The sequence below is a fragment of the Gymnoscopelus microlampas genome (genome assembly GCF_963454915.1).
Source record: "Gymnoscopelus microlampas genome assembly, chromosome: 2".
NCBI lineage: Eukaryota > Metazoa > Chordata > Actinopteri > Myctophiformes > Myctophidae > Gymnoscopelus > Gymnoscopelus microlampas.
The window spans coordinates 8,289,565-8,306,936 of NC_139939.1; the positions used below are offsets into that span (position 1 = coordinate 8,289,565).

A 17,372-nucleotide genomic window follows, 5' to 3' on the forward strand; every position below is an offset into this window, starting at 1 on the left:
CAGAAAAAACACAACATACACTCCAACATCACGTTTATTATGTCCTCAACTTCATTAAAATAGGCTTTGGGTGCAAAATCGGCAACGTTACTCTTTAATGGTGTGGAAATAATTGCATATGGGAGCATTATACTGGTGTGTTAGATTTATACTCTTTTCAACTACTTTATATAACCAGTCTATTGTAGAGCAACACGTTCCCATTGTAGTGAATGGAGTGTTCTCTGTCCTAGTGCCATTACTATGAGTCATAATGAACCTCTGTCGACAACACATGTTGAGTGTTGTGTTGATGAAGGATGTGTGTGATACATGAACCTCATGACCTGTAGCGTTTATGACCCCTCCTTTCCTTGACACAACTCTTTTTTTATCTCAATGGCTCTGGGTTATAAACATGTGCTGCAGTGAGAGTGCAGCAGTGAGAGAGAAAGAGTGACTCAGCAGAAGTGACACCGAGTCACTCTGGGAATGATGAGGTTCCTTAAGCCTAATTTATACTCTGCAGTACGACCGTGTCACTTGCCGAGTTGACGAATCGCTAGCTTGTTCATCGTCTCTGTCGGGTGGGAACCCTCATATGTCCAAAACTGTGACTTTTCAGGGTTCGAATTCAAAAGTGTCGAAAGCAGCAGATCTACAAGCTTGAAACGCGTCGCGCTTGTGGATCTGCTACTTTGGTGCTTTTGTGTGGCGCTGTAGTATGACCAAGTAGGGTGTTAGTTTGCGAAAAAACAAAGAAAGTTGAAATATGGAGATACAGTAAGAGGTTTCTGCCCGACAACAACCATATATCAGGTCTTGTCGGTGAGTGTCACCGCCATGCGGTGAAGTATATATTAGGCTCAGAGCTCTGTTTCAGAATTTGCTGATCAGTGTGAACTAATCCCCCCTGATTCACAGTGGATTATTAAGCGCACACGCGTGTGTGCGCGTGTGCATGCGAAACAGACATTGTGAGGACAATTTTCGTGGTCCTCAAAATAAGGGCCATTCTGCCCGGACGGCTAGGGTAAGCGGTCCAGGCACCTAGGCTGCTGATGCAGCCTGACCATTCGATTCGATTCCCGATCCCACTGATCTTTGCTGCGTGTCACTCCCTAATGTCCCATCTCTCTCCCCCATTTTCAGTCTACTATACTATCAATAAAGGCAGAAAAAGACAAAATAAATAAAACAAGGGCCATTCACACCAAGCACTATAACTATTTGTTCACTATCGTTTTTGTTATAGTCGTGGTGTTGGACAAGTTTGAGAACCACTGGTTTGACAGGTACATGGACACTGGTCCCTTGGGTGTTGCAAGTTGCTGTACCCTGTCCTCTACCCTGAGAGTTTAGAGGTTAGGGATAGAGTTATGCTTGCTGCTTCAACTACAAGGACAACGCCTACTTAAACATACAATATAACATCATGTCAAATATTGGTGACATTTCAAATGCAACATCATCACTTGTTTGTTGCCCTCGGCGTGTGTAACTGTACCTGTGTGTACCTGCACTGTGTCATCTCGGGTGACACATTCCAACCACTTCACATAGTTCACTGCTGGCTCAGATAACTGGGTCACCTGTCCGAGAGTGTGTGTGTGTCCGAGAGTGTGTTTGTGTGTGTGTGTGTGTGTGTGTGTGTGTGTGTGTGTGTGTGTGTGTGTGTGTGTGTGTGTGTGTGTGTGTGTGTGTGTGTGTGTGTGTGGGGGGGGGAGGACAGTGCTTATACATACAGTACTGTACGTGCATGCACATTTAAATGTGTGTGTGTGTGTGTGTGTGTTGATATACCCATGCATCACTTTTTAGTGTGTGTAGGTTTACACAGATTGCGTGTGAGTTTGAAGTGTCTGTGTGTGTGTGTGTGTGTGTGTGTGTGTGTGTGTGTGTGTGTGTGTGTGTGTGTGTGTGTGTGTGTGTGTGTGTGTGTGTGTGTGTGTGCCAGTCATTACCTTTAGTGGCGACATGGATGACATCGATATCGCGGCTCATCACCGCACAAGACGGAAAGAACTCTTCGCGCAGCACCATGGCCTCGATGCGCACCTCAAAACTATACGGGAAACACAAGTACACGGGTGTCACATTCATATACTATCATATACCCTGCCTTTATTTCACCTGGGGTAAGAGGATCGATACAAGAACTGAGAGGGTGATATGGTAAGTTTGTGCCGTATAACCCCTGGGGGCGGATACGGCAGATGGCCAATCAACGCAACTAAAGAGTGGCAAAGCGGGCTGAATTGGCACAGCGAGCGACCTCTCAGCACTCTGAGGTCTAGAGCAGGGGTCTACAACGTTTTTCAGGCCAAGGACCCCTTAGCTGAAAGAAAGATGAAGCAGGGACCCCCACTACGTACATATTGTATAAAATGGTGTTGCAGATTAAACTTTTTCATAGATAGCTTCATAGACTTGTTTGACAAATTTGTCCTCTGCTCCGGTTTCAACGGTGTACGTGGAATCTTGGATGCTGTTCAAGTTCTTAAGCCACGGCTGATTTTGACCGAACGCCATCTTGGCTGAACTGCCTGTCCCTTCCTTCCCTACGACACCCTGGCCAACACTCCAAGCATCCTAGTCTCTTCTCCCTTCCTGGCACCTCCTGACTCCCAAGCTGTAAAATGACCCTCCCCACCCGCAGACTCACTCCCCATTTTCCACTGCAGTCTGAAAATGCACCTCTTAATACTCTACCTAGCACTCACCTCTTCAGACTCTACCTCAGCCCCTAGCACACCACCAAACTGAATGCAATATCATTGCAATGAATGGTAAATGTTTAATCCTGAGCTGAAGTGTCTAACTGAATTAGGGTTTTATGGAAGATGCTTCTGAACATATTTGTTTGAAGTTTGGCCACCTCAAATGCTCTAATAATCTAATAACCGAAAATAGTAAATTTACAAGCTCTCAATGTGTCGCAGACACATTGAGAGCTTGTAGATTAGACTATTTTCACTGTGCAACATGCTTCCATAGAAGACATGCATGGCTTTGGCTTCTATGGAATCCAAATGAAATCAGTCGTGGGGACTGACAACTTTAATCAATGCAGATGTATGTTGGCCAATTGTTCACATATGTTATGCTATTAGATAGATAACGTTTGCTTGACCACAGAATGCTAACAGACAGCATGCTGTGTAGACAGATGCTAGGTTTGATGTCTATCTTAATTGTTTTCTATGCACTGTATTTATCTGATCATTTACCCTGTCGTTTGTTGACTAGGGTTCATGACATTTACTCTGATCTCACTAAGATAAGATCAGATTACCTCTGAGGATTTACTGATCCTCAGAGATTCAGGTGTCATAGCAGCTAGAATGAAACAGAGCAGATGCACAGGTAAGAGTAAAAAGACAAGAACCATATCAAAGATAAATAAATATGAAATGCTGGCCCTACACATCTACACTGGGTCTCTGAATGGCAACTATAAAACGAGACATTTACATCTTTCTCTCTCTCTCTCTCTCTCTCTCTCTCTCTCTCTCTCTCTCTCTCTCTCTCTCTCTCTGTCTCTCGCTCTCTCTCTCTCTCAACCTCTCTCTCTCTTCTCTCTCTCATGTATGCAAATCACCACCCAATGAATGGGAACATATGTTTTTCTGCTCTTACTGCAACCACTCGTCATAAAACAAATAGCAAAAAAGTGATGCGCTGTGACATTGTAGACCGGCTATTTTCGTTACTTCATAAACCAGTTTGGGGGGGGGGGGGGAAATCGCCATTTTTGCCTGTAATGGAATGCCCCAAAATAAGGATGCCAGGTTGAAAAAGGTTAACCCCCTTTAAAGTAAATACCTGAATGAACATGGATGTTAGCAGAACCCATCACAGCTCACCTTACTACAATACCAACCAATCCAAACAGAGATTAAGACTTGTGCAACAAACAATGGTTGCTGGGTAACTCGACACGCATCAACAAAGGGGATGATGTACTAAAAAGCTTTTTTTACTGCTGACTATTTAACTATGGACCAATACAAACACAATGCTTACCTGTTAGCCCGGCTAATGTCACCAGTTTACTGTTTGCTTGACCACAAATGTTAAGAATGGTATTTAGATAGCATTCTGCTCTTAGACAGATGCTAGGTTTGATTACTCTGGTATCCTAGTTACTTAATTGTTTTCTTTGCACTCTATTTACGTGATCATTTACCTTGCCGTTTGTTGAATAGGGTTCATGGCATTTTACTCAAATTTTACACTTTGTAAATCACTCTGGAAAAGAGCGTCTGATAAATGCCTAAATTGTAAATTTACCAGGCTAAATAGACACCAGTTACACAACAAGTTAGGCATTTAGAAAACGTTCTTATCCAGATCGACATAAAAAGTGTAAGGTTAAGGGTACAGCTTGAGTAAGGCACTGAAAATAGCAGATCTACAAGATTGTAGATCTGCTGTATTTGGTGCGTGGCACCACCACACAACCAAGTATAAATCAGGCATGAGAGACACAAGCTTTGTCAAGTGGTCGAGGCAGAAAATCCAAAAGACATGTCTTCAAATATATCTACTGTACTTGTCCAGAAATAAAACAGATTAAGAATAGAATGACAGTTGTACAGTAGAGATGAATGTCAGTATGTTACCGTGGGATTTGGATGAGCTGGTACATGAAGTTATCCACCAGAGTCAGCTTGCTGGGGTCTCCTTTAAAAGACTGCAGCTTCTTGACCTGAGGAGGCAACAGACACACACACTCACAGGTTATACAGGGAAACAAAAACACGCATAACACACTCACAGGTTGTACCGGGAGACAAAAACACACATAACACCTCAAATGGTTCTACAGTATAGAGGCTTTTTATATGGTTCAAATGGTTCCATATGCAGACATTCATCAACAGAGCTTTTCTGTTCCACACTGAATCTTTTTTCGATGAGAATATTCGTTAATGGTTGGTTTACAGTATGACTTGCATCATTCTGTCAGCCATCACTGTCGACAATGAGTCTTAAAACCGTAGCCTTAAAAGATCTGCACTTCAGATCAGCAGAAATTAAACACTTTTCTTTTTAAAACTACAGTAGGCCCTAATGTAACTCATTGTTGGTACTACTGTGTGATGTTACTTTGTATTATATTGCTGTTTCTCTGCACGCACGCGCGCACAAACGCACGCACGCGCACGTGCACACGCGCACGTGCACACGCGCACACACACACACACACGTGCGCGCACCTCCTCGATGTCGGGCAGGAGTTTCAGCAGGTCTTTGAGCAGCTCGGCTCCGTAAATCTTTCCGTCTCCTTGTCTGATGTCCTCAACGATGGCGATGTTGGACCTGCCAGGAGACAGTAACCATGACAACTTGGTTAAACAGGTGCAGACACTCTTCCTCTCTATGCACTCTCTCTCTCTCTCTCTCTCTCTCATACAGTACAGTTTGTGTACAGCATAGTGGCATTGTCTTTGTCTCATCTATCTCTCTATCTCTCTCTCCCTATATGTGCGTGTGCGTGTACGTACGTGTGCGTACGTGCGTGTGTGTGTGTGTGTGTGTGTGTGTGTGGGTGTGTGTGTGTGTGTGTGTGTGTCCAGGGCAGTAAATCCCAGTCTTCCATCAAACAGGCACATCGATGTGTGAGACAGAAGAGCAGGACTGGCAAGGTTTCATTAGCAAGCAAACAGAGACAAACACAATACAAAGGGACTTAGCATGGAGTCTTGTTAGCTGTGGGGGCGCTACGTCACTCGCACGTGCACACGTGTGCGTCACCGATTGAAATAACCTCTTAAATATGTAGGCCTATTCATTATTAACCCACAACATATCAGATACTTTATAGTGTTGCAGAGCTCTCTGTAAATTCAGTTCATTCATAAATCCATCAGCCTCGGTTCTCCAAACGTTCATATGGACTGCTTCATAAATCTGGCAGCTATGCCTCTTTTAAAAGAGCCAGGGTCATTCCTACATTAATTTGTGCTTTTGTAAGACGGTGCGAATGGTTGTTTTGGTTGTTCGATGTGCTATTGTTCCAGGTAAGTTGAACGCACTCTCGCGGGCACGCACGTGGGGCGTGTGGCGTGCGTGCAGCTCAAACAACTAGCGGAGCGCCACTCTCAACCCCGCCCCTGGCTCCACCACATCCCTGACAATACAAACTCATCATGTAATGCTACTGTACTTTTACTGTGCTGGGAGAAGCCTGAGGAACGTTCTCTGGCCAAGACAATAAAGTTCTATCCTTTTCACTTCAGAATGCCTTGGCCAGGCATTAGTCGCTGCCCAAAGGTTGCCGGGGCGATCATTTGTTTATCAGATATATACCCATAAGCCTAATTACAGTATGGCTCCGTATAGGAGCCGAGCTGTCTGGGAAAGGGTCTGTCGGTCTGTCTGTGAGTCTGAATGCCAAGTTTCTTGTGCGCTCTGCCAGTAGCCCACAGTACCTATTATTAGATCCTGTCTGGTTTATTCACAAAGTGAAAATAGTATTTGGTCAAAGCTGAAACCATGGTGGCCCTGTTTGCTCATGGCTGCAGTTTGAGCGCATACTAGGCATGTTAGCTTGAGATAATCGGTCAGTTACTGCCATATCAGCCCTAGGCAGTGGTGGAAAGTAAGTAAGTACATTTACTCAAGTACTATACTTAAGTACATTTTTAGGTACTTTTACTTTACTCCAATACAATTATTTGAAAACTTTAGTTACGAGTTATTTTGCAGATATAAATGCTTTTTATAAAACATGCATTAACCCCTTTAGCCCTATTTTATACCTAGGCTATTTGAAAATAGACGATCTACGAGCTTGTAGATCTGCTATTTTCAAACATTTTAGTGCTTTTACTTTTGGTACTTTAGTACATTTTGATACCAATACTTTTGTACTTTTACCCAAGTACATTTTTTATTCCACACTTTTACTTGTAACTGAGTATTTCTACATTGCAGTATTGATACTTTTACTTAAGTAAGAAATGGGAGTAATTTTGCGACCACTGGCCCTAGGGCTTATACGTAACTGTTACACTGTAAAAGAGAGTGTACAAATGGCCCTATTAACATTTTGCTGCTTGTACCTGTATGAGTGAGTGACAAATAAAGCCCTCTTGATTCTTGATATACACACTCTCAGAGTTAAAATGAACACTCAGGATTTCACCCCCCTCATCCAGGGCAAATAATCAGTGATTCAGTGTGGTAACCAAGTAACGAGAGACCATGTTTACACGCAGAGTGTGATGACATCACTGATCATGCTTAGATTAGTGGAGTCGACACATGACAGTCAAATGCGATGGAAATAAGCCATATGCAAATGAGCTGCCTGCACGCAAATAAGAGCCTGACCTGCCTTCGTCAATGCAGTGCAACGCTACATGGTACAATACACCGACATTACGTAATACAGCTGCTGAGTTTAGCTGAACACACACCGGCCAGATTAATAGCGAGTCATTTAAGCGTTGATGCTACTGAATCAACTGAATGTGTCTGTGATGTTGAGGAGAGCCGATTGAATAGGCTCTATGCACGGCAGCCATATTGGAAAGAAATTGGGCCTCTTCTTACTTCCTTCACAGGTGTTACCAATGCTACTAATGAAGGCTCTGTTCAATTCTGGCCAGGGTGCTGATATTGTGCATGTTGGCTCACTAGAAACACTCCATTGTGGTTCCCAAATGGCCCCTTGTGGTGGGTGTGTAACTCTGAGAGTGTACAAATGGAACCAAATGGACCCGTGAGGGTCCATTTGGTTCCATTTGTACTCTCTCAGAGTTATGGGGGTCCTTGAAAATAAGACGACCACTGTGCCACACTAAATGGAACAGAGCCTTAATTAGTATTATTGGTAACACCTGTGAAGGAAGTAAGGAAGGGGCCCAATTCATTCCCAATATGGCTGATGTGCATAGAGACTATTGGCTGAGAAACTACAGTATTTGACACTGGACTGTGTGTCCAGTGTCAATGAGGGTTTTTATTCCTAAATATAGGGACGCCAGGTTGAAACAGGTTAATTCTATCTGTGGGGCTTATCAATATTTCACCAATGAAAAGTATTATAACAGCTTGTGACCAAAATAATAACTACATTGAATCCATTGAAACACAGGTTATCATAACAACCTAAAAGTGACGATATGCAGTATCAACTATTGATTCTGTTTAACTACTCTTTAATCGACTTCCAAACTCAAACCAAGTAGTGAGTCTCTGTCTTTGATCTGTCCGTCACAGACACAGACAAGCCCCGCCCGTCCTGCTGAGATTGCATCATCAAGGAAGCAGCATCTCTGCATTAGACTTGAGAGCAGGGATGGATAGTGATTCAATGTAAAGGCCTTCCATGATCTAACTAAATCCATTCAGTCTGAGCAGCAAGTCACCTTGGGGCCAATTAACATTTGGCCTCCTCCCATTGGCCGACGCAGGAGGACATGATAAAGAACAGAGCGCTGGGATATTTCCCGACACTGAACTAGCCTCCTGTATCTCTCCTGTATCTCTCTGTATCTCTCCCTGTAACTCTCTCTGTCTCCCACTCTCTGTCTCTCTGTACATAGCTCTCTGTATCTCCCACTCTTTGTCTCTCACATCTCTCTCTCTCTCTCTCTGTACAGTATTTCCCACTCTCTCTCTCTGTCTCTATGTACATCTCTCTCTCTCTGTCTCTCTGTACATCTCTCTCTCTGTATCTCCCACTCTCTGTGTCTCTCTGTAAATCTCTCTGTATCTCCTTCAAGCAGTACTGTTTTACTTTCTTTCTCTCTTGAGCTATCTTATATTTTTCTCCCTATTTCTCTATATCATGCTCCCTTTCTCTCCCCCTCTCTCTCTCTCTTTCTGTCTCCTTCTCTCTCCCTGCCCCTTGTCTTTCCTCTCTGTCTTTCTCTCTTCCTCCCTTTCTCCCTCCCTCCCTCTCTCTCCCTCTACCTCCCCTCCCACTCTCTCTCCCTCTGCCTACCCCCTTTTCTCTATCTTTCACTCCCTCCCTGTCATTATAGCCACTGTTCTTCTCACGCTATAGAACATAAAGAGCTATATAATATGACGAGGCACTTCGTAACACACTCTCCCGCCCCTATACCCTCCGCGTACTCTAGAGTGAGAGAAGTCACTCCTCATTCCGTCTCTTGTCCCTGTTCCCTCGCTGTTCCCTCCCGTGTGTGTGTGTGTGTGTGTGTTCTTCTTTCTGAGACCCTCGTCATCGCGCTGACACTTGAACCCGTTACACAACCGTGTTGTGATGGGGAGTCCAGGGGGACCCTCCCCTCCCCTCCCCTCCCCTCCTCTCCTGCGGCGATCAATGGAGTTATAACGATATGCACACGCTCCACTGGGCTCTGCGGATGGCGACCTGACCCTGAACCCCCACCATCACCTCCATTGGGGTGGCGTCAGCAGTTGTGCTCAATCCCAGTACTTGAGTCAAAGGATAGATACAGTACTACTGGACACAAATATTCCTCAACACCTATGTATTCAAAAGTACTAATTACATTTTCGTTTTACGTTTTTTTAAAATAGCGGATTTCCACTATTTTATTTTAAACAGTTCTGAAGTGGTTAATTCATAATGTAACCTATCTTTAGTTTGGGTCTGGGAGGGGTGGTTGGGTGTAAGTCATAACCTTCCAAAAAAAAGGAAATACTCAAGTAAAGTACAGATGCTCAAAAAGAAATGGGTGATCCGGTCTAGAACAAAAAAAAAAAGTTTCCGGTTGGCGTTGCAATGACTTTGTTCCCCACATAATGCGAATCAATTAGTGTAGCATTGCTAGTCACGCTACGAGTTACAATAATAGATGGATATATCAAACGATTATTATACCAAAAGAAACGAAACGATTATACCAAACTAAACACATTTTAAACTAAGGGAACCATTTTGGAGGTGCACGGCGCTCTTGGGTTACGCGGTGGGTTATATCCACTCTAGACTGGATCAGAAAACCGAAAAAGGAGTTGATCCCAGGCTACTTGAACCCCAGCGTCCATATTCTGGGGGGAACATTAGCCAAAAATAGCCGATCTACAAGCTCACAATGCGACACATTGTGAGCTTGTAGATCGTCTATTTTTGGCGAAGAGATTTGGCGTAGACGGTGGTCAAAGTACAGTTGTAAGCACCATGGCATGCAGCGCAGTACTTACTTCTTGAACTGCTTGAGGAAGATGCCTACGTTCATGCCTCTCTTGGAGTCCAGGATGCTGATCTGAAAGCAAAGCAGCAAACAGACAAAAAACGATTGAGTTTCCAGTGACTGACAGGCAGCCAGGTGCACCGGCGGTCATGTCGGTCTGCGTGACTCAGTTTCACGTCACGTCTTTCCTTTCCTTTCCATCCTAGTTCTCCGTTTAGCCAGGTTAACCCCCGATCAATGTCCCTATGTTGGGCATGGGCATTATGGGCCACAAAAATAAATCAACATAATACAACACAACAAAAACTGAACATTCAAAACAAATTCCACACAATTTCAAAAGATCTCGACAAATTTCTAAAAATAAAACAATAGCAGATCTTCAAGTTCACACAACGTGTCGCATCGCGACATGAGCTTGAAGATCCTAGGGCTTAGTTGGAATTTAGTGTAAAAGTTATAATATAAATCAGTATTATTACTTAAGATGTGATGATGATGATAATTGTTGTTATTATTATTATTATTATTATTATTATTATTATTATTATTATTATTATTATTACAATTATTATCATTATCATTATCATTATCATTATCATTATCATTATCATTATTATTATCAATATAATTATTTTCATTTTCATTTTCATCATTATTATTATTTCCGTACTGTTCATCCATACAGATAAGTGTTTGCTTGCCCCTATAATGTTCCATGTCATCTGTGTGTATGTGTGACACCTGTACGCTGCTGATGTAACCAGCGTGTCACCCTATAGGACAGCTGATATTCCACCTGGCCACGCACACGCACGCGTGCAACACGCCACCCGCCACCCACCATGGGAATTGCCGTCTTGTGTTGCCGTCGTGTGAATGGCGAGGCGTTACTGTACGCTCTGGCTAAAGGAACCCTCTCTGAGAACTAATTATAGACCTTAGCCACAGCTGTGGGTTGATAAAAGAAAATGGAATGCACGAGAGAGAGAGAGAGAGAGAGAGAGAGAGAGAGAGAGAGAGAGAGAGAGAGAGAGAGAGAAACCCGAGCACATCAAGGTTATGCTAACTATCTAACTAACTAACTAGCCACTAGCATGACTACACACTCACAGTTTAAGCAATCAAAGTATTTGGGGGATTTACTTCCTTAGCCTATATTGCCAGTGTGCACATTAAATCTGGCACTGATTGGTGGTCAATTAGGTATCCCAGCTGGTGATGGAATCCCAACAGAGCTTTTTCACCTGTTAACAGGCTTTCCTGACGACACAAGCTTCCACATAGGGTTATTGTTCTGTTATCGTTGCTGTCGGGCAGAAACCTCTTATCTCCATATTTTTTTTCATAAATGAATGCCCTTGCCTGCACTGGCACTGTCACTAATATACTGTAGTGGCCTGGCATGTTTGATCTGCTGTGTGCAGGTGATGTTTCACCTGCACACGAGACTACACACACACACACACAAAGGACTATTTTGATATCTGCCGCTATTTAAATCCCGTTTTATTGCTATTTTATATTGCTATTTTATCACTATTTCTTTTAGTATTAAGTATTTTTTTATCCATGCACCTTATTGGCATTTTACATATCTGACCTGTTTTCCTTGTCCTGTTATCTCTCAATTCTTTCTCTATTCTTCACCCCTTCTTGTATGATAAAATAATTACACGCACCATTCTTTTTACGCCTGTAAACCTGTGATGTGACAACAAAGTCTCAGCTTTCCAACTGTCTATTTTGCTAAAGAAGACAAAGGGGGAGCCCGCCGTGTCACAACATACATTACGATAACAAAGCGCTCCATATTACTGTAAGATGGCCAGAGATGATGGCCCGCTTGCGTCAGACACGCTGGTGCGTCTGTGAGCACAGCACAGGAGGAGGCTATATTTGAAACCCCCAGTGGACCTAGTGGGCACAGTAAAATCCTCAGCGTTAATTCAGTCTATTTGTAACTCAGAGAGCGTACAAATGGAGCCAAATGGACCCGTAAGGGTCCATTTGGTTCCATTTGTACGCTCTCTGAGTTGAGTTTAGGCCAAGGATTTTACTGTGTTGTAATATGCGGAGGTTTCCAAGAGACTTTTGTGTGTTTTACAGCAAAACCTGAGTTCCACTCTATTGTAGGAACACAGAAAGGGTGTTGTGTTGTGACATAAGTGTCCCTAAGCCTCACGCGGATTACTTTACCTCGCACACATTACTCTCCACGAGCGCACATTGGTGTGTGAACGCTATTGTGTTGGCTAAGTACACGCAGACTGAATGAATTTCCTCTACACTTCTCTGAAGGACAAGGGTGTGAATTAGCCCCTTAAGGGGTTATTTGCCTCGTCACTATTATAGGAAAAGTGGTTCCCAAAACGGTGTACCATGGCACTCTGGTGTTGCCGTGAAACAGGTTCAGGTGTGCCTTGGGATTTTGTGGCAACCACACATTATTAACTTATGAATATTTGTTTTGTTTTGTGTGCACTCATTTCCCTATACAGAGGCAAATTATATACGCTAAGAAAATATAGTTTAACCACTTTTAACCTGGCATCTCTATGTTTATTTTTAGGCATGTCACTATAGATGAAAATGTTGTATTTTCTCCCCCCCCCCCCCCCCCCCCCACAAAACAAAACAAAAAAAAAATAGTATATCTAGCCTACTAGCTTGTAGATTGGCTATTTTAGTTTTCTTTGTTAAAGTGCTTGAGTGGTTAGTTATTTGGCACTAGTAAACAAAAATAAATGTTTACAGAGTGACAGATAACACATGCTATAGAGTGGCTATTCTGCGTTCATATGAATACAGGTGTGCGTCGAGATTTTAAATTGACCGTTGATGTGCCCGGGGCACAAAAAGTCTGAAAAGCACTGCATTGAGGTGTTACTGGGCTAATGGCACAATAGGAAACTCTAACCCTGTGATCTTCTAGAACTGTACAGAGGACATTGGTAGGACATGTTGTTTTATATCTTATCATGTTGGGTGTGACAGATGGGCCGGAGGCACTCAGGTTGACCACGGTAGGGGGGGGTTTACGTTACAAAGCCAACTACCAACCCTTCCAACGTGCCCTTGAGCATATGAGGAAGAATTCTGGTACAATTATACGTCTTATATTGTTATCATGCTGTTAACTAGACCTATTTCATCCCACGGGGGGGGAATTCTCTTTTCAAGTGCTTCTCAATCCCCTATCTCCGGGGTGGAGATAGGGGTTAAGTGTCTTGCTCTGGGACATCTCGACACATTGCCAGGGCCGAGTATTGAACCTGGGACCTCTCTATCCATTCAGTCACCCTTTGATATGTTCTCCATTTGACTTTTCAATTACGGATTTATCCATCAACATAAGTCACTGAACTGCTCCAGGATTCTATCTGGCGCTCTGACTCTCTACCTTACTTGGCCCAGAATTTGAGACATAGACATTGTGAGGACCATTTCCCTGAGTTAAGCTTACAATTAGGAAAAGATTCCGGTTAGAGTTAGAATTAGGCATTCTAAGGGTTAGGTTAAAGGAGTAGGGTTAAAGTTATATATGATTTATAAATGCACCGGGTGGTTAAATTAGCAGTTACACTGAGGATTTTACAGTGGAGGCAGTCCACTGAAGATCTGAGCATTAATACATTTAGATAATTTAAACAGAAAGGCGTAACGATTGGCAGCATGGAGACCCAGCAGAGGAGTGTTTGGCAGGAGTGCGTTCTTGTCCATCTGGGATAGACGTGGGTGGCTAGACTTTTTATGGCTTCATTTTGGGCGGAAAAAGAGTAAACAACTGATTTTGTTCTGGGAAATATTTATTTTTGGCATTCTTGGCAGAGAAGAGAGGCATGTGAGACCAGACGGGAGTTGGATTTGAACCCGAGTTCTCATGCTCGCAGGGAGCATAACGATCTGTGCTAAAACTGGCTGAGCTACCCGGCTACCCTAAGGAAGAAATATTCTGACCTCAGCTAAAAATCACTTGTGGAACCTTTGTTTCTTAGAGTGTGTGCATTCACACCCGTACAATTGACACTTCTATGGAGTAAACAATCCTAGTCCCTGGGGTGCAATAAATGCATTGTTCACTCCTGTACACTGCTTGTATAAGCGTTTTTTTTTCTTTCACACAAATACATGTGTTGTTTGTTTTACTACTAGAGCAGTGGTTCTCAAACTTTCATTATATTCTTCAATATTCACCACGTTTTTGGTGTTTCTATCTTAACTTGTTTGTATTCATTGTTTTACACTTCTTTTGGTCATGTATTTTTATATTTCTTTTTTCTGGTCAAAATACTGAACAGTTGTTGTTGTTGTTTTTTTAAGCACAATGCCACTTTGGTAGAGGGTTTGGTTGTGTCACACAAAAGCATCAAAAGTAGCAGATCCGCAAGCTTGAAACACGGCGCGAAGCGACGCGCTTCGAGCTTGTAGATCTGCTACTTATGCCATTTTTTTTTTTATCCTGAAAAGTAACAGTTTTCGACATATGAGGTTTAACTTTCCACCTGACGGAGACGATATGCAAAGGACATACAGACAGGCATATACAGTACATTATTAGCCTGGCATGGCCAAGCTAATATCACTGAGGGCATTTTTATTTTGTTGCAATAGCAGATCTGTCTGGTTCCAGGCTAGTAGTACATTATGTCCTCGTCTCCAAACTCACCTCGTCTTTGCTGCTCTCCCTGAAGGAGCGCGAGCGGGCGATGAGGGCGGGGCGTCCGGCGGCGGGCGGGGACTCTCCCCGCCCCGCCCCCGTGGTCGCCGCCCCCGGCCCCTCCTCCTGCTGACCGAACAGCTCCTCCACGGAGCGCACGTCGATCTGGTACTGCTGCTGCTGTCGCACCGACATCGACCAGATGTTAGGCCTCCCACGCACCTGAACCATTTACAATTACAGATGTTAGGACTCCCCCGCACCTGAACAATAGGCTCTATGCACACAGCAGCCGTATTGGAAAGAAATCCTTACTTCCTTCACAGGTGTTACCAATGATACTAACGAAGGCTCTGTTCCATTTAGTGTAGCACGGTGGTTCTCAAACCTTTTTAATTTCAAGGACCATCATACAGTAACTCTGAGAGTGTACACATGGAACCAAATGGACCCGTAAGGGGTTTCCAGTGAGCCAACATGCACAATATCAGCACCCTGACTCAGTTTGACCAGAATGGAACAGAGCCTTCATTAGTATCATTGGTAACCCCTGCTTAGGAAGTAAGGAAGAGGCCCAATTTCTTTCCAATATGGCTGCTGTGCATAGAGCCTATGTACAATTCAGGCATATAGCAGATATAGCATATATAGCTCTTATCCAGGGTGACTTGCAAGTGTGAGATCAGAATAAGCAGAGTAAACGTGAACTCGTAATGAACATGAACTAAATAGTCACATAAATAGAGTGCAGAGAGAATACTGTAGTGGCTAAGAAATGAACCTAGCATCTGTCAAATCTTTGCTTCTGTGTATTCTACAAATGTCTTCTAAATCCTAACAGTTTTGTTTTTATTTATGTTGCAATAATATCAAACTGTCAAGGACCCCCAAAATGATATGTAGTTGTCCGCGTACGCCCCCATCTCAAAATATTTTGAGATAAGAAGCAAAGATTTTAGTCAAAAGGATTTGCACACATTTTCATGTTTTTTTTTCTTCAAAAATAGCACATCTACAAGCTCATAGCGTGGCTCTCGGTGCCACGCTATGAGCTTGTTTATCTGCTATTTTTGAATAGCCAAAGAAATCTAAAGTGACACAGATGCGTCCCCGGATTGAATGGGTCAGCAACATGCTATCCAAATATTCTGTACTTTTGAAACTATATAGGACACAGGTAAACAACGAACCTAGCATCTCTCTAAACAACATGCTAAATCTAAATTACATTCTTAACATCTGTGGTTGAGAAAAACAAATATAACATATCTGCCGGGTGGAAACCTCATATGTCCAAAACTGGATTCGAATTCATAAATAGCAAAAGTAGCGGATCTACAATCGAGCTTGTAGATCCGCTACTTTTGATGCTTTTGTGTGACGCTGTAGTATGATCAAGTAGGGCGTTCATTTACGAACAAAAACACAAAAAGTTCAAATATGGAGATAAGAGGTTTCTGCCCGACAGCAACGATAAGACACAAAAAAAATCAAACCTTCTCCTCCGGGATCGGCTTCCAGAAGAAACTCCGCACGCGCCGCTTCTTCCGCACGCCGTGGTTGGCCGGCGGCGGGGTGGAGGGGGGCAGAGGGGGCGGGGGAGGGGGCAGAGGAGGCGGGGGAGGGGGGAGGAGCTGGTCGGCGGAGGAGGCGGACTCATGCTGGGAGGAGCCCTGGGCGTCCAAGGCGTGCATGGACATCGGGGACGGGTCGGAGGTGCTGGTCGGCGTGGAGGTGGGGCTGTAAAACCATCATGGAATGTTAGTTGGTTACTTCAGTGGTTCTCAAACTGTGGGTCGGAACCCACAGGGGGGTCCCCAAATGATTTAAGGGGGGGGGGGGGTACATTTCTGTTTGCCTTTTTAGGCTTTGTAAACAAAAGTTGTACAGGGCAGATATATGACAAATAACTTAAATATGCAAAGAAATGACTGACAATGACTGGTGCCAATAATCAAAATTAATAATGTACTAACAGGTACAAAACAGGTCAAATATATCTACAAGCTCATTGCATGTGAGCTTATAGACCTGCCATTTTAGCACATTTTTTTCAACAGATGAGTTTATCGAGATAAATGGAAACGATTCTCATGATCAATAATTGCGATTATCCTACGTGGAGATGCTGGAGAAGCTGCTTCCCTCGCTGCCGCAGGCCTCTGTGTCATTGGGCGGAGACGGGCGACTCATCACACGCATCACAGTGGGGGCGTGGCCGGGGCGGGACCGGGGCGGGGCGCCTCCTCAGTCCCGAGGGTGAGAGGTCAACATACGAGGCACGTCACGTCACAACCCACCGCACCGCTGCAAAGCTCTCAAAAAATTGTTTAAAAATTATAAAATGAACTAGCTAGCTTTCTTTTGGTCGTATCGAGTCGACTCCGAAGTCTTCTTCACGATGAGGAAACATCACTCTAATTGCTGTAAAACGTCAAAATGGCCGTCGTAGTGTTAAAGGTCGACTCCAAAGATTTCACGATGATAGAACCTCACTGTATCGCCGCCAAAATGGCCGCCGGTCGCAGGGTTATAAGGTGGAAGGCGCACAACCAGGCGAAGCGGCGTGTTCTTTGATGTCCGTCTCCATCACT

The 17,372-nt window shown here is 43.7% G+C and overlaps 1 protein-coding gene across 1 annotated transcript in view; it reads right to left on the bottom strand.

Moving 5' to 3' along the window:
* Positions 1 to 16,438, bottom strand: part of LOC311053740 (FH2 domain-containing protein 1-like) — a gene marked incomplete at its 5' end in the record, with an annotated part of 29,209 nt that extends 12,771 nt beyond the window's left edge. The window contains 7 exon segments of the mRNA XM_084069421.1: positions 1,944 to 2,044; positions 4,605 to 4,690; positions 5,202 to 5,304; positions 10,129 to 10,190; positions 14,788 to 15,000; positions 16,275 to 16,408; positions 16,411 to 16,438. Of these exon segments, the coding sequence (XP_083925547.1) occupies positions 1,944 to 2,044; positions 4,605 to 4,690; positions 5,202 to 5,304; positions 10,129 to 10,190; positions 14,788 to 15,000; positions 16,275 to 16,408; positions 16,411 to 16,438 (727 nt within the window).
* Positions 16,439 to 17,372: the final 934 nt, after the last annotated feature.